At 39.5% G+C, this 26,111-nt stretch overlaps 1 protein-coding gene across 1 annotated transcript; it reads left to right on the forward strand.

The window, feature by feature from the left end:
• Nucleotides 1-219: 219 nt before the first annotated feature.
• On the forward strand, nt 220-25,593 carry LOC130723947 (DExH-box ATP-dependent RNA helicase DExH11). Its single transcript, XM_057575093.1, has 23 exons — nt 220-507; nt 1,737-1,982; nt 2,175-2,429; nt 2,550-2,618; nt 2,847-2,925; nt 3,107-3,282; nt 3,410-3,517; nt 3,926-4,027; nt 4,311-4,511; nt 4,610-4,720; nt 12,283-12,350; nt 12,730-13,084; nt 13,508-13,663; nt 13,728-13,838; nt 14,016-14,069; nt 14,590-14,853; nt 21,141-21,250; nt 21,786-21,939; nt 22,811-23,273; nt 24,085-24,299; nt 24,407-24,645; nt 24,938-25,064; nt 25,151-25,593. Exons 1-23 carry the CDS (start codon nt 373-375, stop codon nt 25,361-25,363), a joined length of 4,011 nt encoding a protein of 1,336 aa, XP_057431076.1. The 5' UTR covers nt 220-372; the 3' UTR covers nt 25,364-25,593.
• The last annotated feature ends 518 nt before the right edge of the window (nt 25,594-26,111 follow it).

The following is a 26,111-nucleotide window of genomic DNA, read 5'->3' on the forward strand; positions in this document are numbered from 1 at the left end:
AGAATGTAATTATGATTAGAAAAAAAAAACATAAATAGATGATATACATATTTAGAAAATAAAAACGAGAGATAAAATATGAAAATATCAGATGTATACCAATAAAGTATTCTTGTTTCATTCGTGTATGACACATGATCAATAATAAACACTTGCAATGAACACTTAATGATAACACATTTGCATATAAGAAAAAAATTGATACCTTCCTTAGGTAAATTGTCATTGCAATTTGCAACCACCTAAAACCCGCGAAAATCAAAACCCTGCTTTGTTCTCCAAATCAAAACGAAAAAGCCAAAAGGAGTGAAATTAAAAGTGAATTATCATTATTATTATCATTGAACAAAGCGAGAACACTGTGCCGCCCTAATGGATCCGATCCAAGCATCCAACGAGCTCTCTTTCCGGGTCGGGTTCACCGGCCACAGCGGCCACCTCCGCCTGGAGCCGCTGTCCACGGTGGAGCGTGACAACCCGCTGCGCTCCATTCCCGACTTTATTATGGTCAGTCCCCTTAGCTCCATTTTCATACTCCTTAGGTTTTTGCTGCAATTTGTTAATTCATAGCAGCACTTGAATTGCAACCTCTAATCTTTCTGATTAATTTTCAATTATTTTGCCTTAATTGCTTTTTATGTGCTCACTATTGTTGATTTGTATCACTGTTCAGTAATTATTCATTGGTTTTTTGAACATATTCAATTCAATTATAGACTCTATGAGGTTTTCTCAACCTGTTATCTATAGTAGGTTTTCGTAGAGGACTGGTTATAGCATAGAATTCATAGTAAAGATAAAAAAATTATGATGTTCAGTATTCAGTTCCAAAACCCTGTGTTGCTGTTAGGTTGTGATGTGTGTAGTGTCGTGGAAAATTACAGACAAATGCGACTAATATGACAGCAATTATGATTGTGGACTGCAATTTAAAACCATGCTTATAGGTAAACTATAGACCATTGTAGTCAAAATCCTGATTTAGTCCTACGATTATGTGATTAAAGTACACCTGGGCGATTAAAATCTGCCGCATAATCATTTTCTTGCTAAATCTCATCTTACACGTGATTAAAATCACATAACCGCACCTTAGTCCCGATTATGCGATTAAGCTCGGTCCGTTTGACGTGGGTTTGACCCGCTTTGCAAAACCCCTAATTCTTTTAGGAGCCAAGCCCCATTCTCATCCTCACTCGCCTTTGCGAGCCCCCTTCTCTCACCCACTGCACTGTAAGATGATGCTCCTCCGCCTTTCAGGAGGCTCCTCCACTGTTGACGAGAGACAGGCTCGGGTTGGTAAGTCAAGTGGTGGTGCTGGGACTGAGTATGTTTTAGTATGACAATCCTATGAATTATGAGTTATGTTTTGTAATTTACGAGTTATGAGTACAAACAACTCTATTTCTGGGTTTCTAGTTATTTAAAGTGTTTATTTTTTGTAATTTATGTTATTTAATATGCACATATATCGACACCCCCTCCCCTATTAAAGGCATAATCCCAATTTTGACTACTTTGCTATAGACTGAGAACTGATTATTTTATTAACATTGTTATTATTTTACTTCGTTGGCATCATAATTAGCGAGTTAGATGAATAGGTTTATGTTATTTTACATATGGTGTCTTTCCTCGGCACATTTGACCGTATTGGTTTTTATTATGTTCTGTTAATCTTCGAATCCCGAGTTGGATTTAGATTTTCTTGGTAACTTTTGCATACGTTATTTCAGCCACCCGCCTTTCCTAAGGAGACACCTGAATCTATAAAGAAGTATATAGAAGATACATATCTCCAACCAGAATTGGACCCTGATGATTTTTCACCGGAAAAAGTTGGGAGGCAGTGGGACTTCGACTGGTTTGACAGGGCTGAAATTCCTCTGGAATCATCGTTGCCGCGGACTATGGTAGTTCCAATTTGGGAACCACCATTTCGACGTCCTGTGAAAGGAACCTGGGAACCAAAGTTTGAGGAGGTGTGAGGTGTTTTTGTGTTTAATATATATCTGATTTCAACTGATGGCCCATGTAGTTTGATATGAGGATATGACCTTGCGAATTCTGTATGAGTTGCAAAGATTTGGTTAACAATTAGAACAGAATATGTTTATCTTAATTGATTTTGTCATCTTTATTGCTAGTGCCTACTGCCTATAATGTTTTGTTAGGTGAATGTATCTGATATGACATCAGGAGCAGAAGAGTCTGGGCCATTACCACGCACTTCTGCGAAGGACTTTGTTAGGGGAAGCATCAATAATCGCCCTTTTCGACCAGGAGGTTTGGATGATTCCCAAGGTTTAGAAAGAACTCTTCCACCAGGTGCTTCTAATGGTGAATGGGTGCTTGAAATTTTCAATGGTGGTCCTGCCCAGACAATTCCACCGAGTTCAAAGCAAGGACTGGATCTTGGTTTCCTCAAGGTTATTTATTTACTTGTAGTTATTCATTTATGAGCATAATTACTGCTGGTTTTATGTTTGATCTTATTCCTTTTAGAATTTGATAAAACCCATTTATGCTCTGTTTTATCTTATTTGAAGCCATATCCATGCTCATGGAATGTTTACAAGGAAGCCAATTCACGCCAGGGCTCATCAGACGAAAATTTGGTTAGTTAATCTTCAGATTATCATTTTTTCCATCCAAATTTGTGAGCAACTGTTTCAGTTTGTGTTCTTTTAGTTACATTGTAGACCTCCTAATAATACCTATTCTAGATGGTGCTAGTGTCAGGGAGATGTCAAATTAAGGATGTGCCTCTTGATTACATTTAGAAGCAATTATACATATGATCTGCTTTCTTATATTGACAATGGTTGAATCATCATGGAATGCAGAGTGGATTGTCAGTACAGTTTGATGACTTATTTAAGAAGGCTTGGGAAGAGGACGCTGTTGGAGAGCAGGAGGAAGATGGTATTTGACATTCACTAATAACTTCTCGACCACTACTATTCTTTTGACATGCATTTTAGGTTTGGAAATCCCTGCATTGCATTATAATCAATTGGACCGAACCACTGCAACCAATGCATATCTTTTTGGACCAAAATCTTTTTCTCTTCTTTTGTGGCTAATGATAATGCTGTTTGTTAAGGCCATTTATCAGAAGTGGTGCCTGTTAAGTTGGAAGCTGAAGTTGATACAACTGAGATATCCAGCAGAGAACGTGAGAGTGAAATGTCACTTGATGATATTTTGTCAGCTGACTCAGAAGGATCAAAACTGCATTTGGATGGATTTAGTGATGAAGTTGGACAGCAGCGGAAGGAAGTAAGTGGTTATGCAATAAAGTTATCATGAACTGTGCTTAAAATAACAAATCATCTTTCTTGTGATTCTTCGTGATTTTTATGTTTCTGTGGCAATGCTTGAGGTAGGAAAACTATTATTTTCGCAGGCTTGGGCTATGTATGAAGATAGTGAGCGAATTGCAGATCGCTTTCATGAACTTGTTCCTGATATGGCACTTGACTTTCCCTTCGAGTTGGATGCATTTCAGAAGGAGGTATTTACTCAGTGTTAATTTATTCATATAGGCATGTAATAATTGTTTCATAGACATGGCACTGTAAAACTAGAAAGTCAAATCAGCTATATTTGAATGTTTCCATACCATACTCCTGTTCTGGGATGGAAAGTGAAAACTAATCTTACACCTACATATTTCTGAGCTATACCGTCCCCCTCATGTGATAAAGCCTGCAGGGATTTTGTTAAAGAAATCCATGTTCATTGTAGCTTGCAACCCTGCGGAAGATTTTTCTTATATACTCAATAAATATTCCATTTTATTTTGAAATATTAAAAGTAACTCATATCATCTTTCACTGTCATTTCTAGCATGAGTATACAGTATACTACTTATGTTCTTCTTGATTATTTATTTTGTTCCCTTCCTGTATAAAATTTGCAGGCTATTTATTATCTTGAAAAAGGGGAATCTGTTTTTGTGGCCGCTCACACATCAGCTGGAAAGACAGTAGTTGCTGAATATGCATTCGCTCTAGCATCAAAAGTACAACTGGATTTTTGAATTCTGCTTTAGTTTATATGTTCTTTTTTTTTGCTTCCCGACTGTGTAGTTGCATGAACCATACTGCTCAGTATCATTGAGCACTGTGATTAGATGCAATAATGCTTATATTCTACTTCTACTATCCTCATGATATTTTGACCATAATATTTTTTAGTTTTTTCCTAATTTAATTTTTAAATTCCTACCAATCAATTTAACTGCAAAACAAGAAAGAATATCTTAAATTTACTGGAAAATTTATGTTTGAATTTCATCTATGCAGCACTGCACTAGAGCTGTGTACACTGCCCCAATAAAAACCATCAGCAATCAGAAATATAGAGATTTCTGTGGGAAGTTTGATGTTGGGCTTCTTACTGGTGATGTAAGTTTGAGGCCAGAGGCTTCTTGTCTCATCATGACCACTGAAATTTTAAGATCAATGCTCTACCGGGGTGCAGATATAATTCGAGACATTGAATGGGTAAAGACTCTGGGTTTCCCATCAACAAAGACTAGTTTTTATGGATTTCTAGCAACTTATATTGATTTACTTACTTATTTTCTGCATAAATATGGTAGGTTATATTTGACGAGGTTCACTATGTCAATGATGTTGAGAGAGGTGTTGTTTGGGAAGAAGTAATTATCATGCTTCCAAGACACATCAATATCATCCTCCTTTCTGCCACGGTATTAATTGGTACTCAGTTGATATCCTACTTGATATGAGTTATGCTTATTCTGTGTAAAAAAATTCATTTCAGGTTCCTATACTTTCAATGCTAAATTTGTTTATACAACTCAAAGCCCAAGGAGCATTATAGTTATGTCGTGATTGTTTAATAGCAGAGGATATAGGCCTCGTTTGGAAGAGGTCATTTGAGTTTATACCTTAAGTGCTTACAAGTGTTTGTAGGTGCTAATGTATATAGCTTATGATCTACTCATAAGCTGTTTTGAGCTTACTCTTACAACTTGTTCAGATTAGCTTATGAATAAGTGCTTATACTTATAACCTATTTTGAGCTTATTTCAATAAGTTTCTCAAATTAGCTTATGAATAAGCGCTTATGCAATAAGCACTTATTGTTCATTGCACACTAATGCTCTTCAAATTGAATTAAAACTGGCTTGATGATTTTTTTTTTTCAATTTATAAAATTGATTAAATTCTTCTTTCGATTCATAGTTTTAACAAGAACTCCTTGATGAGAGGAGAAAGTGAGGCAAAAACTTAGAATTGCATGAAGAATAGATATGGTGGTTAGTACTGGAATTATTCAATTGCAAATTATTTATTTTTGTTAATGACATCAACCGAGGTTTGTAAAGTAGTATTTGTTAGAGTCCCACATTGGCTAGAGATGTGGCCAATCAAGTGCTTATAACTGGTAGTGCAAACCTTAACTCTTGAGCTAGCTTTTGGGTTGAGTTAGGCCTCCCTAATTCTAATAGTATTATTACTGAGGAATACCCAAACTAGTCCCTAACGCATATGTCAGTCATTGTCCCTAAATAATGAAAATTTTGTCCAAGGTCCCTGATCCATCAAATTAGGCCCCGAAGGTGTCTTTTTTAGGTCAAATTGGTCTCCCAGATCTCTGAGGTGGGGACTAATTCTACTGACAAATTGGTCCCCGAATGTGATTGACACTATAACTTGCAAGTACTAAGCTAACTATTTGCCGGTGTTTTCAAAATGGACATTCACTAGTGAAGGCATTTAGTTCATGGTTATTGGTTCAATTATGGTTAAATTGACAATAACTAAATAATATATATTCTAACATTATATGAAGCATAAATCAAGTTAGGTATTCTTGTAAATTTATAAAGAACCATATTATATGTTCTGGAAGATAAAAAAGAAATCAACAATAAAATGCATTGGTCTGTTTTTACCTAGAAAATATATCCAATTTAATAAAAAATATACGATTTTTTAAAAACAAACTGGTTCTTGCCACCAATTTTGGACTGGTTCTCTACCAGTTTTTTTATAGGCCAATTTTCTTGGTTGTTTAGAGTCTTTAGTCTAGTTCACTGGTTTTTTAGTTGAATTTCTTTATCCACTCTATTTTTCTTTGTTCATCTTATTTACTCTTCTATTACCAAGTGGGTGTTTTCTTTTAAAATAATTTACCATTTTGGTCCTTGAAAGATTGTAGAGTGCTGTCATCAATTCAGTTCCTGAAAGATAAATGATTTTAGCCCTCTTAAGAAATTGCTTTGTCATTATTAGTGATGAACAGCCATTTAACTTGTCCAAAGACACATTCTAGCTTTTAATTGATCCATGTTGAGAACCTCAACAAAATAAACCAAAGAAATGCACAAATTGAACTGAAAATGTATTTGATTGCTTATTAATGGATTTGGGAACTACAGAAAGGGAGTGATATCTCCTGAATCTGACCAGATCTAGGCTCCTATAGGAAGCTCAAAGCCTTCCTATTCATTTCTATGCACTAGATTACACCAGATACCCTCTCTACCTTTCTCAACGTCCCTTATACTCTGGGATTACACTCAGCTCTCACCCTCTCTCTCAACAGCTGGCTGTTAGTTAGTTATCCCTTAGCTCTATTTCCCCCTTTACCCCTTCTAGAATATACTCTCCATATCTTGGGTCCACTCCTCTCTTGAACAAGTGATTCCCTTGGGCCTGCTATTGGGTCATCGGTCCTAACAATGCCACCTTCTGAAACCACAACCTTGTCCTCAAGGTTGAAGTGAGGGAATTGACTTTGAATGGTGATCGCGTCCTCCCAAGTAGCATCCTCAGCAGACTTCCCTTGCCACTTAATCAGTAGCTGCTGAACAGAATCGTCATGGAGCTTCACCACGCGAGCAGCTAAGATTGTTTCCAGTTGCACCATCTCAGGACCCTCTCCTTCCAATTGATCAGGAAGAGTCGCATCCTCTGAGTAATTTCCCACAGCCTTCTTGAGGAGCGACACATGAAAGACCGGGTGAACGCGCGAGCCTTCTGGTAATTGCAACTTATAGGCCACTGCACCGATTCGTGCCACGATGGGGAAAGGGCCAAAGTAACGGGCCGCGAGCTTGGCATGAATACGAGTGACCACCGATTGTTGACGGTGTGCGCGAAGCTTGACAAAAACCCATTCTTCCACAGCGAAAGACTTCTCCACTCTCTTGGCATCAACCATAGTTTTCATTCGATCCTGGGCACGCAACAATTGTTCCTTCAGTTGTCGGAGTGTTTCATCTCTGTCACTCAATTCTCTTTGCACAGCCTCAACCCGCGTCTCCCCAAGTCCCCAACGAGTTATCACAGGAGGTTTGCGACCGTAGACCACCTCGAAAGGGGTTCGATTTGTGGCAGAGTGGAATGTCGGGTTGAACCAATATTCAGCCCAATGTACCAAAGTGACCCACGTTTTGGGCTGATCGGAGGAAAAACAACGCAAGTAAGTCTTCAAACAGCGGTTGACTACTTCCGTTTGCCCATCCGTCTCCGGGTGATAAGCCGAACTCATTTTCAGCTGAGTACCTTGCAATCTGAAAAGCTCCTTCCAAAAGTGACTCATAAACACGAGATCTCGGTCACTTACAATCGATGAAGGAATGCCGTGCAAGCGAATCACTTCCTTGGTAAACAATTCTGCTATGCTCTTCGCGGTGTAGGGATGTTTCAGCGGAACAAAGTGGCAATACTTTGACAATCGATCGACTACCACCAGAACTGCTTCGTATCCCTTAGACTTAGGCAACCCCGTGATGAAGTCAATTGACAAATCTTCCCACACTTGCTCAGGTATGGGTAACGGCTGCTAGAGGCCCGCCGGAGAAGATGCTAAGTATTTCTGCCGCTGACAAGTGTCGCAGCCGCGGACAAATTCCTGTACCGCACTCTTCATTCCTGGCCAATATAGGTTGGCTGCTAGGCGACGGTACGTCCGGAGGAACCCGGAATGCCCACCATGTGGTGTCGTGTGGAACTCACGAAGCATTCGAGGGATTAAGGAAGAATTATGGGTCAGGACTAGCCTACCTTGGTATAACAGTACCCCTTGGTGATAACTGTAGTCGGGATGTGTTGTCGGGTCAGCTTGCAGGTCTGCAATCAATTGCTGGAGTTTCTCATCTCTCTGGGTTTCCTCTGCCACCAATTTATGTTCTGCCCACAGAGGATAAGTAACCATGGCCCGATTCTCGCCATATTCTTCCAGCCGCGATAGAGCATCTGCCCCCTTGTTCAACTTACCCGGTTTGTAGATTATATCAAAATTATACCCCAATAGCTTAGCAGCCCAGTTCTGTTGATCACCAGTTACAATCTTCTGGTGAAGTAATTCCTTAAGGCTTTTCTGGTCAGTAGACACAAGGAATTTCCGACCCAACAAGTAAGGTCTCCAATGTTGAATTGCTAATGCGACCGCCATCAATTCTTTCTCATAAGCGGATTTAGCCAAGTTTCGTGTTCCCAAAGCCTTGCTAAAATAAGCTATTGGATTCTTGCCTTGCATTAGGATGGCTCCCAACCCACTCCCCGAAGCATCACACTCTATCAAAAACTCTTTACCAAAATCTGGTAAGGCTAAAACAGGGGTAGTTGTTAGCTTCTCCTTCAATGCATCGAATGCTTGTTGAGCAGCAGGTCCCCACTGAAATGCTTCCTTCTTGGTGAGCTCTGTGAGAGGTTTTGCGATTTTACCATAGTCTCGGATGAACTTCCTGTAATAACCCGTTAAACCGAGGAAACCCCTCACGCCTTTGACATTCTTTGGTACTGGTCATTTCGTGACACTAACCACCTTGCTTGGGTCCACTGCTACTCCCCGTTCAGATATTATATGCCCCAAGTATTCCACCGACCGCTGTGCAAATTGACATTTTTTCCGATTAGCCGTCAAACTCTTATGTTGTAGGAGCTGCAGCACCTTGTCCAAGTGAGCCAAGTGTGTCTCCCAATTGCTGCTATAGACAAGTATATCATCGAAGAAAACTAAAACTCCTTTCCTCAACATGGATCGAAATACCTCGTTCATCAAGCTTTGGAACGTTGACGGGGCATTCATGAGCCCGAATGGCATTACCATGAATTCGTAATGCCCTTCGTGTGTTCTGAATGCAGTCTTATGCACGTCCTCCGCCTTCACACGAACTTGGTGGTACCCTGATTTCAGATCAAGCTTTGAGAAATATCTGGCGCCATTCAATTCATCTAGAAGCTCCTCAATGACCGGAATCGGAAACTTGTCTGGAACAGTTGCCTTGTTCAGAGCGCGATAGTCTACACACATGCGCCAGGTCTGATCCTTTTTCTTCACTAAAATCACCGGGCTGGAATACGCACTGGAGCTGTGACAAATAATTCCCGCTGCCAACATCTCTTGCACTTGCTTTTCTATCTCGTTTTTGTGCAAGTGGGGATAGCGATACGGTCTTACATTCACTGGCCCATAGCCCTCCTTAATGTTGATGCAGTGTTCCTTGTTCCTGCTTGGTGGAAGTCCCTGTTTGGATTCAAATACCTCAGCATATTTACTTAGCATACTCTGTAATTCTTCTTGTTGTGTAGCCGACAACTGTGGTGGGTCAATTTCAGTAGGGTGTGCTTGGCCTATGGATCTCAGAGCTCCAGCACCCATCCTCCAAGTCTTGCTTAAAATACTCTGCAAAGCTACCGTGGGGTCTTTACCAGAACTCACCCCTTGTAGCCTGACCCACTGTATGCCGCTCCAGAAACTCAAGGTATGCTTGCTCCAATTTGCAATGGTATCCCCAAGCGTTTTGAGCCATTCTATTCCCAGCACAATGTCTGGCCCTCCTAAATCAAAGATGTGGGGAGAGCAAGTGAGCTGATACTCTCCCATCTGGAGCTCGATCCGCTTGCAACGTCCTCTGGTGTGGGACTGGAAACCATCTCCTAACTTGATTGACAAGCGGGGTGTGTCTTCCACCTCCCATCCCATCCTCTGAACCACCTTTTGATCAATAAAGTTGTGAGTGGCCCCGCTATCGACCAGGACTAGGACGGGGACACCATTAATCTTCCCCTGCAACCTCATAGTTTGTGGTTGCTCGCGGTTTTCGCCGGCGAGGTTGTACAAACTCATCACACTCAGCTCGCCGTCGATCTCCTCTTCTTCCTCGTTCATCTCAACTGCAAGAATGTTCCCTTCTGAAGCTTCTTCATCACCGTCTTCTACCAGCAACACCCTAAGTTGCTTGTCCGGACATTGATGCATTGGGTGATATGGGCCACCGCATTTGAAGCATTGGCCTTTTTGCTTCCGTTCCAATAATTCTTGGTAGGTGAGGTGTGAAAAACCTCGGTCTCGTGGGCCCGAGCGTCTTTGGTCCGCTGCTGGTTTTTGGTCTGGCTTTGGGCCATTAAAAACAGGTTTGTTGTTTAGCGGCCCATTATCCTTCATGCCTTTCACCATGACCCAATCGGTGCCTCCGGGTCGACCCGAGCCCCCCAGCCCCGGATCTGAAACCCGTTCCACCAAAGCGGGAGCTCCGAGCGTAGCCCGACCCGCTATCTCCTTTCACCTCCTTCTCAACAGCTCGAGCGATCAAGAGCAACTTCGGTCGGGTTACTCCGCCCATTTCCGCCAAGCTCCGCACCTTTCCCCTTATCTCTTCCTTCAACCCATGCAAGAAGTATCCCTGAAATTGCTTATCGGGCAATTTAGGAATTTGGGCTGTGAGGTACTCGAATTCAGTAATATATTCTTCAACCGTGCCCTTTTGACGCAGCGCCGTCAGTTGCTCGTATACGTCACCATCGCCATGACCGCCGTAGCGTTCCAGCAAGGCACCACAGAGCTTCTCCCAAGTCAGTGGGTTTTCAGCTTCGAACAAGGCATTGAAGAAGTGGATGGTGGATCCTTCCATGCTTAGTTGTGCCAAGCTCACCCTCACTTCTGGTGACGTCTCCTGTACCCTGAAATACACCTCCGCTCGTGAGATCCAACCAGCTGGATCACGACCATCGAAGAGTGGCAGCTCCACCTTCTTCACCGACTGGCGGAACTCAGTCAGTGCGTCTCCGTGCAAGTGGTGATTCCTCCGTTCACTCACAGTTTCCCCTGTCGCTACCGGAGTTCCTCCTCCGGAGCTTTCCCCTTTCTTCTGGTTATCACTCGCATTCTCCATTTGTAAGGATTTTCCCAAGGATCGTTCCAGCATCGCCACAAGTGACGTTGGAAGATCTTTGACTGCCGTCGTCACCGCTGCCAAAGACGAGCGCATCACCGCGAGCTCTCCCTCCAGTGCATCGATCTTCGCCTCCATCTGGATCGTCATGTGTTTGGATTTTTTGGGTGGCATTCACTGGTTCACCGGCGTAGCTATCCGGCAGGTCGGACCAATTTTGTTGAGAACCTCAACAAAGGAAACCAAAGAAATGCACAAATTGAACTGAAAATGTATTTGATTGCTTATTAATGGATTTGGGAACTACAGAAAGGGAGTAATATCTCCTGAATCTGACCAGAGCTAGGCTCCTATAGGAAGCTCAAAGCTTCCTATTCATTTCTATGCACTAGATTACACCAGATACCCTCTCTACCTTTCTCAACGTCCCTTATACTCTGGGATTACAATCAGCTCTCACCCTCTCTCTCAACAGCTGGCTGTTAGTTAGTTATCCCTTAGCTCTATTTCCCCCTTTACCCCTTCTAGAATATACTCTCCATATCTTGGGTCCACTCCCCTCTTGAACAAGTGATTCCCTTGGGCCTGCTATTGGGTCATCGGTCCTAACAATCCATTTGTCAGAAAATGAGCATCTTATGATGGACTAATCACTAATGGGAAAATTATCATTCAGATGTTAATGACAGCTAATTGCTTTTCAATTTTTGATAATCTACCATTAAGTGATATTGAGTAGTTTTTTATTTTTTTATTTTTAAAGTTTCACTAATAATTTGATGGGGATGAAAGTGATATCATATGCACTCACTTGATATCATATGCACGCACTTGCCTTACTCCATTTGAAGCATCAAGCATGTCAGGGTGCTGCAACTGAATACTCCCAAAACTGTTCCATTGGCTGTGCATCAGAGCATTTAGTATTTTCTTCCTTAAATCATATTTTTCGATCATACAGCGGTCTTTTTCCTTAGAATTGCATTTTCTTTTGCATTCTTTCATGATCCTTATATGCTGCACATCTCTTATGGCCTTAGATTATGACCTCCCTTTTACCTTTTGTTATCTCAGCTAAGCTATTTTGTTGTCTTTATCATTTTGAATTTTTTTTTTGTCAGGTTCCTAATACTATTGAATTTGCCGATTGGATTGGAAGGACAAAACAAAAGAAAATACGGCTGACAGGGTAAGTAATTGATATATCTTACATCTATTGAGAGTTATGTAGCAGCTAAAAATATTGACGGTGGAAGAGACGTATTTACCTTTTTGAAAATGTGCAAAAATACAGAAAGGTGCAAAAGGCATGGTAAACTGTACGAATGACATATAGGAGTCAAAAGAAGAAAACTAATAGGATAGCCTCTTTAACTAGTGATTTTCTTCAGTTTCAAACTCTGAAACTGACTAGTCTTTACAATAATTTTTGTCCTTGCTGTCTTGCAAAAATTGATACAATAAGACTGAAATCTACACTGAGGGTGCATGAAATAAAAGTTGTTAAGGCTGATGATTCCTAATCATCTTATCATTTTTCCTGTTATAATGATCCTTTTTTCTTCCAGGACAACAAAAAGACCCGTCCCGTTGGAGCACTGCCTGTTTTATTCTGGAGAACTGTACAAAATTTGTGAAAGTGAAACATTTCTGCCTCAGGGATTGAAAGCTGCTAAAGATGCTTCAAAAAGAAGGCATTTAACTGCTGGTGGTGGTTCTGGATCAAAGCCAGGGTCAGCAAGTCATGATAATGCTCGAGTTCAAAAAGGAGAAAACACATCTCGAGTGAAACAGCATGGAACTAATTTCTCTAGGACTGGCAAAGGCTATCAAAATAATGGCAATGGCCAGAGCAATTGGAGAGCAGAAGCTTCAATGTGGTTGATGTTTATCAACAAACTCTCCAAAAAGTCCTTATTGCCTGTATGTTGATTTAGCTCTATACTTTTATTACAATATTTTAAGAAAAACTTAAAGAAATCTTCTGTCAAAAAATTTCAACTAAGGAACAAGTAATTGGTCAATGAAAGCTCAAACATTGGTTGTATTACTATTAACTTAATAACCACGTGAGGGGCTGATTGTTCATACATTAGAATAAGTTTTTTCTTCCAAATTCTGTTTGTGACATTCCATATTTTTTATCACTGATTTCTACTGTCTTTTTTTTTTATCTCTGATTATTTAAGGACTCAGTTTGGAAACTCGTATATTTCTCTGGGAATTCAAGCATTATTATTATTATTAGTTTATTATTATTATGGTTATTATAATAATAATAATTATTAATATTATTATTATTTTAATATCTTAACTGAGTATTTGAAACTTGTCTTGGATGTACAGGTGATTATATTTTGTTTTTCTAAGAATCGCTGTGATAGATCAGCTGATAGTATGACTGGAACTGACCTCACTAGTAGCTCAGAGAAAAGTGAAATCCGTCTTTTCTGCGACAAAGCGTTTTCACGCCTGAAGGGGTCTGATAGAAATTTACCACAGGTTAGTTCATCTATAGCTTACCATTTTTCGGACTGAGATAGGTTTCTAATTACGTTATATACAGGTCGTTCGAGTCCAAAATCTTCTTCGTAGAGGGATTGGTGTACATCATGCTGGCCTTCTTCCAATTGTAAAGGAAGTTGTTGAAATGCTATTTTGCCGTGGTGTTGTCAAGGTGACATGGAATGTTATTTATTGTATGGTATTCTTGTTTTTATGGACCTTATATGAACGCCGATCAAAGATACAGTAAAATGCTTCTTATTTTGAGTCATATGTTTGCACCTTTTCTGGTTGTAGTTAAATTGTTTTGAGATTGATGTCTGACTGCTCGACATATGTTTTTGTTTAGGTCTTGTTTTCAACAGAGACATTTGCAATGGGAGTGAATGCACCTGCTAGGACGGTGAGTATTTTTTAGTATTGCTGTTAAAATCAGAGGTGCCTTTCAATTTGAATTTTGAAAAGTTCAAAGTCTAATTAATTTTTAAACTTATTAGCCTAACTAATTCCATGGCTGATTCTTTGACTGATCATCGCCCTATGCTATGATGCTGTTTACAAGGGAGTGGAGGAACGGTTAAGGCATTAATTAAAAAGTTTGTTCTGTAGTTTATGTTGAGTTTGAGTTTAATTTAAGATGTGTTTCGATCAAAAGGAGGTTGCACCTGATTTTAATTTTTAAATTTAGACTACTGAGTATCCTTTGCATTGCACTTTTAAAAAACAAAACCAGCTAGAACTTGTAAAACTGTGAATAAATAGAGAATGTGAATAAATAGAGAACATGTGTTTAAATAGGATACTTAACATTTACCTTTATTATATAGGGGTGGATAAATGAAGTTTTGTAAGAGGGAAAAACCACTAAGGAGGTCATTGATATGGCATAATTTCATTCTTTCTGCATCTATATTCTTTTGCAGGTAGTCTTTGATACTCTAAGGAAGTTTGGTGGCAAGGAATTTAGGCAGTTACTGCCAGGAGAATATACTCAAATGGCAGGTCGCGCTGGCAGAAGAGGACTTGATAAGATTGGTACTGTTATTTTGATGTGCCGTGACCGCGATGAACTCCCAGAAGAGAGTGATTTAAAAGATGTTACTGTTGGAAGTGCAACTCATCTTGAATCTCAATTTCGGCTAACCTATATTATGATCTTACATCTTCTTCGAGTCGAAGAATTAAAGGTGTGCATGGAAATCACTCTGATCTGTACCCTGAAATATTATAACAATGTTGATGAAGATAACCATAAGAATATTCCTACAATTGAGTGGAGATAGCTCCTCTTAAATGTATAATTGATGAGTATAGGCCTCCAATGAAGAAGGTGTATGAGAGAAAGAACAAGGGGAAAGCCACAGCTTAATGTGTTTGTTATAGTTAGTTAGTATCCAGCTGGCAAGTTAGTTGTTTCTGTTAGTGGCCAGCTGGCAATTTCTGTTAGAGATGCATTCTGTTAGCATCTGGGAGATAGTATAAATAAAGGGAAGGGGGTAGTTAACGAGTAGTTATTCAGTTAGTAGGTAATTGTGGAGAGACTGGTCTCTCGAACAACCAGAGGAAGAACTAGGGTTCATTCCACCATTTCTGTACCTTGAGCTCTGGTTCTCATTGAGAATCTGAGTCTCTATTTTCATTCAAATTCAATCTAGTTTCAGTTCAGAGTTCTACAGTGTTCATCAATTGGTATCAGAGCTCCATCCAGGAGCTGTGGTATCGATCTATGGTAGCTAGCAGAATGGAATCTCGAGTTGATGCGATCGAGAGGTTTATCGAGGCTATGAATCGCGACAGGGAAGAAGAGCGCAGGAACCGCGACGAAGAACGACGAAATCGAGAGGAAGATCGCAGAGAGCGTGCGGCGGAGAGAGAGCGTGTAGAGGAGCGACTTCGCACCTTGGAAGCGATTGTAGAATCGCTGTCCAGGAAGTTCGACGGCGAACGCGATGACGGAGGCAGCGGCGGGCGAGATCGCCGGCAAACAGGGGAAGAGCGAACGGTGAATGGTGGCAGCGTGGGAGGCCAGAGAGTAGAACACGAAGAGGAGAGAACACCGCGCACCGAGAATCCGCAAGCGGAGCGGTGGCGGAAGCTTGATATTCCGGTGTTCCAAGGAGAAGAAGATGCGTACAGTTGGATTCAGAAGTTGGAGAGATACTTCCGATTGAAGGGAGCGAAAGAGGAAGAGAAGACGCAAGCTATCATGGTGGCTCTTGATGGAAGGGCGTTGAGTTGGTACCAATGGTGGGAGACTTGTAATCAGGTAACTACGTGGGACAAGTTCAAGGAAGCGTTGCTGGAACGTTTCCAACTCTCATCTGCTTCAAGTCCTTTTGCTGCGTTGCTAGCTCTTAAGCAAGAAGGAAGTGTAGAGGAATTTGTGGCTCAATTTGAGAGATTTGCAGGCATGTTGCGAGGGGTTGAAGAAGAACACTACATGGACATTTTTGTCAATGGACTCAAGGAAGAGATTGCAGCAGAAATCAAGCTCTATGAGCCTAGAACTCTAGCAATCATGGTCAATAAAGCATTGATGGTGGAACAGAAGAACCTGGCTGTGAGTAAAGCAGGGGTTGGCAGCATTAGCAGGTACAATTCTTCTTACAAACCACCTTTTAAAGCTTCAACTTATCAGAAAACTGTGACAATTGATAGTGGACAGAAGAGTGGAGTAGGTAGTGTTGTTCAAAACACAGTACAATCCTCTAGTGGAAGTGTTAGTGATAGAGTAGGGAGCAAGCCAGCAAGGGGAGGGGTTTTCAAAAGGCTTACTGGGGAAGAAATGAAGGAGAAACTAAGGAAAGGGGAATGTTTTAGGTGTGATGAGAAATTTGGCCCAAACCATGTGTGTAAGAATAAGCAACTCAGAGTCATGTTGCTGGAGGAGGAAGGTGAGGAAGAAGAAGAGGAGACTATAGAGGCTCAGCCAGAAGATTCAGGAGAAATTATGGAGTATAAGCAACTATCACTCAACAGCATACAAGGACTCTCTACCAGGAAATCACTTAAGGTGTGGGGAAAATTGCAGGAAACTACTATTGTTGTGCTCATAGATTGTGGAGCAACACACAACTTTATTTCAGCTACTTTGGCAAGAGCTTTGGAACTAAAGATTACTGAAACTTCCTCTTATACAGTGGAAGTTGGAGATGGACATAAGGTGCAAGGTAGAGGGGTTTGCAAGAATGTTAGTGTGCAGATCCAAGGGTTCATGGTAACACAAGACTTCTACTTGTTTGGGTTGAGAGGTGTAGATGTTGTGCTGGGTTTGGAATGGCTTGCAAGCCTAGGGGATATAAAGGCCAATTTTGAAGAGCTCACCTTGAAGTTCAAGCTGGGGAACAGCAAAGTGGTACTCAAGGGTGAACCTGAGCTGTTGAGGAAAGGTGCCTCACTGAATGCAATGGTCAAAGCCATTCAGCAACAGGGTGAGGGGTATGTTCTGCAATGCCAGATGTTAGAAAAGGAAGTGGCCCAACCAGAAGACACTCCAGAGTTATTAAAAGCAGTCTTGGCAGATTTTCCAGCATTGTTTGCTTCACCAACTGAACTGCCACCTCAAAGAAGACATGACCATGCAATACATTTGAAGGAAGGGGCATCTATACCTAACATTAGACCCTACAGGTATCCCCATTTTCAGAAAAATGAGATAGAAAAATTAGTTGCTGAAATGCTTAATGCAGGCATCATTAGACCAAGTATTAGCCCTTATTCAAGTCCAGTCATATTGGTGAGGAAAAAGGATGGTAGCTGGAGGTTTTGTGTAGACTATAGGGCCTTGAACAAGGTCACGATCCCCAATAAATTTCCTATCCCAGTTATTGATGAACTATTAGATGAGATTGGTCCAGCAAAGGTGTTCTCCAAGATAGATCTTAAATCAGGTTACCATCAAATTTTGATGAAGGCTGAAGATGTAGAAAAGACAGCATTTAGGACACACGAGGGGCACTATGAGTTTTTGGTGATGCCATTTGGCCTCACCAATGCTCCCTCCACATTTCAGTCCTTAATGAATGAGGTGTTGAGGCCAGTTTTGAGGAAGCATGCACTAGTCTTTTTTGATGATATTTTGATCTTTAGCTTGACCATGGAAGACCATGTAGTACACTTGACACAAGTACTGCAGCTAATGGAACAACATGACTTAAAAATCAATGGCAAGAAGAGTGTGTTTGGAAGAGGGCAAATAGAGTATTTAGGCCATGTTTTGACTGCTGGAGCAGTGGCGGCAGATCCAAAGAAGCTGGAAGCTATGTGGATGTGGCCAATTCCAAAGGATTTGAAAAGCTTGAGAGGGTTCCTTGGGCTGACTGGATACTATAGAAGGTTTGTTAGAGACTATGGAAAAATAGCTAGGCCATTAACACAGCTCTTGAAGAAAGATAGTTTTCAGTGGGGACCAGGCCCTCAGCAAGCTTTTGAAGCCCTCAAGCAAGCTCTCACTGAATTACCCACCCTAGCTGTTCCTGATTTTTCAAAGGTTTTTGTATTAGAAACAGATGCTTCTGGTACAGGGTTGGGAGCAGTGTTGTCTCAGGGAGGAAAGCCCTTGGCATTTTGGAGTGCTACACTCTCAGATAGGAGCCAAGCTAAGTCAGTATATGAGAGAGAATTAATGGCAGTGGTTAGAGCCGTCCAAAGATGGAGACATTACCTTATGGGGAGGCACTTCATCATTAGGACAGATCAGAAAAGTTTGAAATTTTTGACTGAGCAGAAGGTCTTGGGAGCAGAACAGTTCAAGTGGATTTCTAAGCTCTCAGGTTATGATTTTGAAATACAATACAAACCTGGAAAGGACAACTCTGCAGCTGATGCCATGTCTAGGAGAAGTTCTTACTGTGCACTCTCAGTCCTCAAGGTTAATGACTATGAGGAATGGCAAACTGAAGTGTTACAGGATCCTAAATTGCAAGCAATAGTGCAGGATCTGATTCTGGATCCAGAAGCTCACAAAGGCTACTCTCTAAGAGACCACAAGCTGTTCTACAAAGGGAAGCTGGTGCTGTCCAAGCAATCCTCTAGGATTCCCATTTTGTGTAAGGAATTCCATGCTACCTTGTTGGGGGGGCATTCTGGTTTTTTCAGAACTTATAGGCGGTTGGCTGCAGTGGTCTATTGGGAGGGCATGAAGAAAGACATTAAGGACTATGTAGCTGGCTGTGACACTTGCCAGAGGAATAAATTTGACAATTTATCCCCAGCAGGTCTCCTTCAGCCATTGCCAATTCCTACACAAGTATGGACCGATGTGTCTATGGATTTTATTGGTGGTCTACCTAAATCCAAGGGCAAGGATACAATCCTAGTGGTGGTGGACAGGTTGACTAAATATGCCCATTTTATTGTTTTTGCAAGAAATTGTGAGACTACATGGGTTCCCTGCAACAATAGTCTCAGATAGGGATTCTCTGTTTCTCAGCAGCTTTTGGAAAGAATTATTTCGAGTTTCTGGTACCCAGTTGAGGTTCAGTACTGCCTACCATCCTCAAACTGATGGTCAGACTGAAGTGGTAAATAGATGCTTAGAGGTCTACTTGAGGTGTCTTACTGGTTCCAGACCAAAGAAATGGGTCACTTGTCTACCTTGGGCTGAGTTCTGGTTCAACAGCAATTATAATAGGTCTACTAAGATGTCTCCTTTTCAAGCCCTTTATGGTAGGGAACCACCACTGCTACTACAGGGCACTACAATTCCCTCCAACATTGCTGCAGTGAATGAATTGCAGGAGGGTAGGGATGAGTTGATAGCTGATCTCAGGGCTAACCTTCTGAAGTCCCAAGATATGATGAGAACCTATGCTAATAAGCATCGAAGGGATGTGGAATACCAGATTGGGGACTTGGTTTACCTTAAGTTGCAGCCTTATAGAAGAAGGTCTTTGGCTAGGAAACTGAATGAAAAGCTGAGTCCTAGATATTATGGTCCTTATCCTATTGCAGCTAAAATTGGAGCAGTAGCTTACAAATTGGACTTACCAGCCCATAGTAGGGTGCACCCTGTCTTTCATGTCTCTCTCTTAAAGAAGGCCATAGGGACTGATTTTCAAGCTCAACCTTTACCTGAGGTTTTGAATGAGGACCATGAGCTGGTCGCTGAACCTGAAGCTGTAGTGGCTGTTCGGGAGGATACTATGGGGCACATTGAGGTGTTGATTCAGTGGACTTCTCTACCTGCTTGTGAGAATAGTTGGGAATCTGCTGCTCAGCTCCATGAAGCTTTCCCCACTTTTCCCCTTGAGGACAAGGTGAAGCTTTTAGGGGGGGTATTGATGAGTATAGGCCTCCAATGAAGAAGGTGTATGAGAGAAAGAACAAGGGGAAAGCCACAGCTTAATGTGTTTGTTATAGTTAGTTAGTATCCAGCTGGCAAGTTAGTTGTTTCTGTTAGTGGCCAGCTGGCAATTTCTGTTAGAGATGCATTCTGTTAGCATCTGGGAGATAGTATAAATAAAGGGAAGGGGGTAGTTAACGAGTAGTTATTCAGTTAGTAGGTAATTGTGGAGAGACTGGTCTCTCGAACAACCAGAGGAAGAACTAGGGTTCATTCCACCATTTCTGTACCTTGAGCTCTGGTTCTCATTGAGAATCTGAGTCTCTATTTTCATTCAAATTCAATCTAGTTTCAGTTCAGAGTTCTACAGTGTTCATCAATAATTAGATCTGTTTGGGATAAGCTATCTGCCTATCTTCAATAATTGCTCTAGATCATTGGGGGAGGGGGGTATCCTCTAATATACCGATCCTTCCTTCTGAAGATCAATTAGTTTTAGCCCTCCTTCATTCATATCTTAATTTGCAAATATTTGTACGTTAACTTCTGAAAGCTTCTCTGGATTAAGTTCTTTCAAAATCTGATTGACAGACACTTGTCAATTATAATTTCTGGAAAATCATGAAAGAGTATTGTGTATCCAACTTTTCTGTTTGAAGGGCAAGATTCAATGATTGTGATATACATTTATAGATAACAGTTAGTGAATGTTAGAGTCTGTTAGTCAGTTAGTTAAGGAGTTGGTTAGAGTTAGAGAAGTTATAAATAACAAGAAAGGGAGCTGTTTTCCGTTCATTAAGAAAGGAGACATTCTTGAAGAAGTAGGAAAAGAGATGGCAACTTCCAGGAGGGGACTCAAGGAGAGACGTTAGGAAATTCCAACATTTGCAATTTTACATGACAAATGAGTTATTGGTGGCTCATCAACATGTTGCAGCATTTTAAGCCTGTTAAGGTCCCACATTGACCGGGGATATGGTTAAATAAGTCTTTATATATGGTGGAGCAATTCTCACCCCTGAGCTAGCTTTTGAGGTAGAGTTGCTAGCTTAAGGTTCAGGATTCGTCTACCCTATATAAAGACTATTTTTGCCATATCTCTAGTCAATGTGAGACCTTAACAATTTTATCATAGAAATTTTAACTCTCTTGATGAATTGTTACCAAATTGGGTGAGAAATTGGGTTGCAGGTAGAGGACATGCTTAAAAGAAGTTTTGCAGAATTCCATGCACAGAAAAAACTTCCAGAAATGCAACAGATTTTGAAGCTAAAGCTTAATCAGCCTACAAAAGCTATTGAGTATGTCAATTATCTGTCCCCGTCTCTTCAATATTGTTGTGTCAGTGTTCAGATAATTTCTTTCATATTACAATCTTGCTGTCATTGTGATATTCACTCATTATTTAGCTGTTCATGATGTCTAACGAAAGGATTGCTATCAGTATTAGCTGTTACTCTCTCTATTCCTATTTATAAGTCACTTTTACCTAATTCACTTAGATAAAGAAAATTAGTTAAGAGTTGTTGTTAGTGTCAAATTTTAAAAATATTCTGTTAAACTTTCCTGAATTACCCCATATTGGGAAACTTAAAGAATTTATTATTGAGTGTTAGATGATTAAAGATGAAGCATTAAATATAAGGGTACGTTTGTAAAAAAAATTAATGTTTCATAGATATTTTAAAATGACTTATATAAAGGAACATGAAGAGCTTCTGAAATGTGACTTATAAATAGAAACATATGATGTATCTTTTAATTTATCTTATTTTTTTATTTATGAGCTGCATATTTGTCTGTAGTTTCACTAGCACGACATTTTTTTTTCTTCAGATGTATAAAGGGTGAACCAACCATTGAAGAGTACTATAATTTATATTCAGAAGCTGAGAAGTACAGCAACCAAATATCAGAGGCTATTTTACAGTCCCCCAATGTCCAACCGTTTCTCAATACTGGAAGAGTTGTAATTGTAAAATCAGAATCAGTGAGTTCTTATATTTATGATTTACATTTGTATCTGTTGGAAACATTGGTGAAAACTAATATACCATAGGGAATTATGGGAGTTAATATATTGTTTGAAAAACTAGTCATAGGAAACAGTTTAGTGCTTTATTATTGTTTTTTTCTTATTGGAGTATACCCAATTGTATCATGTCTCACCGTAGGAGTTTGATACAGTTAGTTTTACAGTTAGGCTTAGGGTTAGCAGTTAGGTGCAGTTGCTTATATTTGTTGCTGGCTTGGTGCATATTATATGCTCCATCTCCTGTGAGTGTTGGAAATAGAGGCAGGCCGTAGAAATTAATATGCCCTTGGGAATTCTGGGAGTTGATGTATCATTGGAATGATTAGTCATGGGAAATAGTTTACATTTATATTCTTGGTTCTATAAATGTTAGATGTATTTATTTATTGTTTTGAAGTATATAAATATAAATATCAAGAATTCTCAGTGCTACTCAAACTTTTTCCTAGTCTATACTCAAACCTTAATCTATTCTCAAGTGCATCATTTTAAATCTACAAGATGTTAGAGTCTCATCTTAGGTGGTCTGGGCATGTATGGTGAAGACCTATAGAAGCACCTGAGGAGGTTGATCAGATGGAAGAGTCCAGTGGTTAGCGGTAGAGGTAGACTTGTCAAAGCTATAGGCCCAATCATTAAGTGGGATTACGATTAAATAATCTGTCTATAAACTTAATATATGATAGAGCATTATGACATAGACCAATCCATGAAGCTGACTCCACCTAGTGAGGTGTATTGTTATAGAATTTGAATACTTCAGTAGATATTGAGCTAATTGATGCAGCAACAACCAACAGGTACTTATATCATAATTTATTTGCAGACTCAGGACCACTTGCTTGCGGTGGTTGTGAAAACTCCTTCTCAGAATAATAAGCTGTACATTGTTTTTATGATTAAACCTGACATGCCATCACCAGTGGAAAAGGCCTCGAGTAGTGGTAATTTCCAGGATAAAAGCAGTGCATTTGACCAAGGTTATTTTGTAAAGCCAAAATCAAGACGTGATGTTGAAGATCAATATACTATATCTGTTTCTGCTCGCAAAGCAAAAGGGGTCATCAACATCAAATTGCCATATCGTGGATCTGCGTGTGGAATGAGCTATGAAGTCCGAGAAGTTGACAGTAAAGAGTTTCTATGTATATGCAATAGAAAAATTAAAATCGACCAAGTTGGACTTCTTGAAGATGTTAACAAATCTGTTTACTCAAAGACAGTTCAGCTGCTCTTGGATTTGAAATCAGATGGAAATAAGTATCCTCCTGCTCTGGATCCTGTGAAAGGTATTGCCATTTTGGTTTACTGATGATATATATTTTGATAGTGTGTCCAACTTTTATAAATTGGACCTATGTTTGGCCAAAAAATATTTTCAAAATAATAAAAAGAAAAGTATCATAATAAGTTTCTCTGAGGGATACCATCACTTTTACAAGTTTTTGCATGACGAGGTAATGGCATATTAGAATTATAGAAGCCGTTTTTGGTCAATTAATTTTAAATAAAATTCTTTCCGTCCTACAATATTGATGTTTATCTAAGGTGTTGTCCATGTTCATTTAAAATTAATCTCTTAATTTTTTCAATTGTTACAAGTCCCTTCACCATGTTCCTTCTACTTAAAATTCTCATTGTTATTTTCCAATCAAAAGTTTCACATGTTGAATTAATTAAATCATTTTAAACCTTATTTTAACAAATTTCACCAACCAAAACTTTAAATCTTACTATAAAAAATTCCTAAATTTCCCCATTCTTCAAACCCTATTTTTCATCCTACAAAATCTTTAAAATTTGATCAAAATTAGAATTAAATTTTATACTTTAATTGTTTTACTTCACAAATACATAAAACCCCAATTTTTTTTATAGAATATGAGGATTTGAGAATTTTTTGTTGAAAAAAATTGATGGCAAGATCAAATTCTCTTAAATTTAAAAATAGAGGATTTGATTAGCTTAAAAAAACTTGTGGACTAAACTATCACAGCTGAAACAAGAGGGACTATAAGTGCAATTAAACATTTATTTTATTTTAACACTTTATTTCAAACCTATAGTAAGCCATCATTACTTTCATCCTTTTTTTTTCAGATCTAAAATTGAAAGATGTGGAACTTGTGACAACATACCGGGAGTGGACTAAATTATTGGAGAAGATGTCCCAGAATCAGTGTCATGGGTGTATAAAATTGGAAGAACACCTAAAGTTAGCAAAAGAGATAAAAACACACAAAGATGAAGTTTATGAACTTCAGTTTCAAATGTCAGATGGTGCACTTAAACAGATGCCAGACTTTCAGGGCCGGGTACCACATTCATCTTCTTTTGGAGTTATGCTTGAAAAGAAATTCTGATAGTTTGTTTTATTCCTCAATCTTATGATGTCTTGTATTTCTTTGTACTATTTCTCCAGATAGATGTTTTGAAGGAAATTGGGTGCATTGATGAAGACCTCGTCGTTCAAATGAAAGGCCGTGTAGCTTGTGAGATGAATTCTGGGGAGGAATTGATATGTACTGAATGCTTGTTTGAGAACCAACTGGATGATCTGGAACCAGAAGAAGCAGTGGCGTTAATGTCAGCTTTTGTGTTCCAGCAGAAGAATACGTCTGAGCCTTCACTCACACCCAAGCTGGCTGAAGCGAGACATAGGTAAATTGCAATTGTCTATTTTTATGAAATGAAGTCTTCAAAAGATAAACATCCATACATAAGCTAAGTAAAAACCTAGATAATTATTTTTATGATGCACGTTTGGAACCACATTATCAGCCATATGTATGGGGGTAAGAATCATGTTAATGTCAAAGCTCTCCCTCATAGCTTCTGGCTTGACGTGCCTACATTAGGATCCAGACACACTATATGCTGTCATTTTGTCTTTCTGCATCTTCAAAATTCAGATTGGAATCAAGATATGGATCCTAAAATGTGTTTGTTTCAGATTGTTCAAAACAGCAATAAGACTTGGAGAGCTTCAGGCGCATTTTAATTTACCAATAAGCCCTGAGGAGTATGCCCAAGAAAATCTCAAATGTGGTCTCGTTGAAGTGGTTTATGAATGGGCAAAGGTTTCCCTTCTACCAAAAATACTCCACTATTTAGTTCCATATTTTTCCATTGATTTCTGAGGAACCAATCTATGTCTTTAATGCAGGGTACTCCGTTTGCTGAGATATGTGAGCTCACTGATGTTCCTGAAGGCCTAATTGTAAGGACCATTGTCCGGTTGGACGAGACGTGTCGGGAGTTCAAAAATGCTGCAGCTATTATGGGTAATTCTGCTCTGTGCAGAAAAATGGAAATTGCTTCTAATGCAATAAAGCGTGATATTGTATTTGCAGCTAGCTTGTATGTTACCGGTGTATGATCATTTGTTCAGCATGTTATTGTTTATTTGAACTTAATGCAGTCAATAGTCAATATCAAGGGGTGCTTTTGTATATAATGATCTCATTTCATTTCATGCAAACCTTGTTTGTTCCTCATGTATGTTACCTTTTCTTTTTCGACGGTCTATTACTAAAAAAATGTTGTACTCATTCTGTAGAATACTTATTTCAATTGGCAATGCAACAGTTCACTGTTTTGTTTTGTGCATGTTTCTATGGCTTTACCTAAGTATTCATAAATAGTTAAGTACCTAATTTAATATTATGATCATGTTTGAGAGGGTTTAGATCCAGTCATCAAAATTTTAAGAACATGAATGTTATGAAGAAATTCACAATTATCACTCTTGAGGTGGAGGACAAGTTTTGGGGGTGGAGGAGAGGCGAGTGGAAGGCAAATATTTTTATTTTAAATAGAAAGAATCATATAGTACTTGTAACACCTTGGTTGTATGCCCTAAGGAACAAAACTAATTTATATTGCTTTTATGTATTATAAGGATAAGGATGTTCTACCTAATTTATTCTATTTTGATGACATTTTACTTATCCACACCTGTCAGATTATAGTATACTTTCAACTCGCCAGACTCAAGAAAAACACCAAATATGTACATATGCGTATACTCAGGATAAATAGCAATCAATATTAGCAACTTCCCGCTCATGTCTCACTTTTTCTTTTAACAAACTTTCATATCTATACATTCGTATCTTTCTTCTAGT

The sequence above is a fragment of the Lotus japonicus genome, chromosome 6, assembly GCF_012489685.1.
Source record: "Lotus japonicus ecotype B-129 chromosome 6, LjGifu_v1.2".
In the NCBI taxonomy this organism is placed as follows: domain Eukaryota; kingdom Viridiplantae; phylum Streptophyta; class Magnoliopsida; order Fabales; family Fabaceae; genus Lotus; species Lotus japonicus.

Excerpts from the sequence above, each read along its gene's own strand:
- LOC130723947 (XM_057575093.1), top strand. The coding sequence starts at position 373 with ATGGATCCGATCCAAGCATCCAACGAGCTCTCTTTCCGGGTCGGGTTC. Across the intron at positions 12,351-12,729 it reads AAGAAAATACGGCTGACAGG|GACAACAAAAAGACCCGTCC; the intron begins GTAAGTAATTGA and ends TTTTTCTTCCAG. Across the intron at positions 14,070-14,589 it reads TGAATGCACCTGCTAGGACG|GTAGTCTTTGATACTCTAAG; the intron begins GTGAGTATTTTT and ends ATTCTTTTGCAG.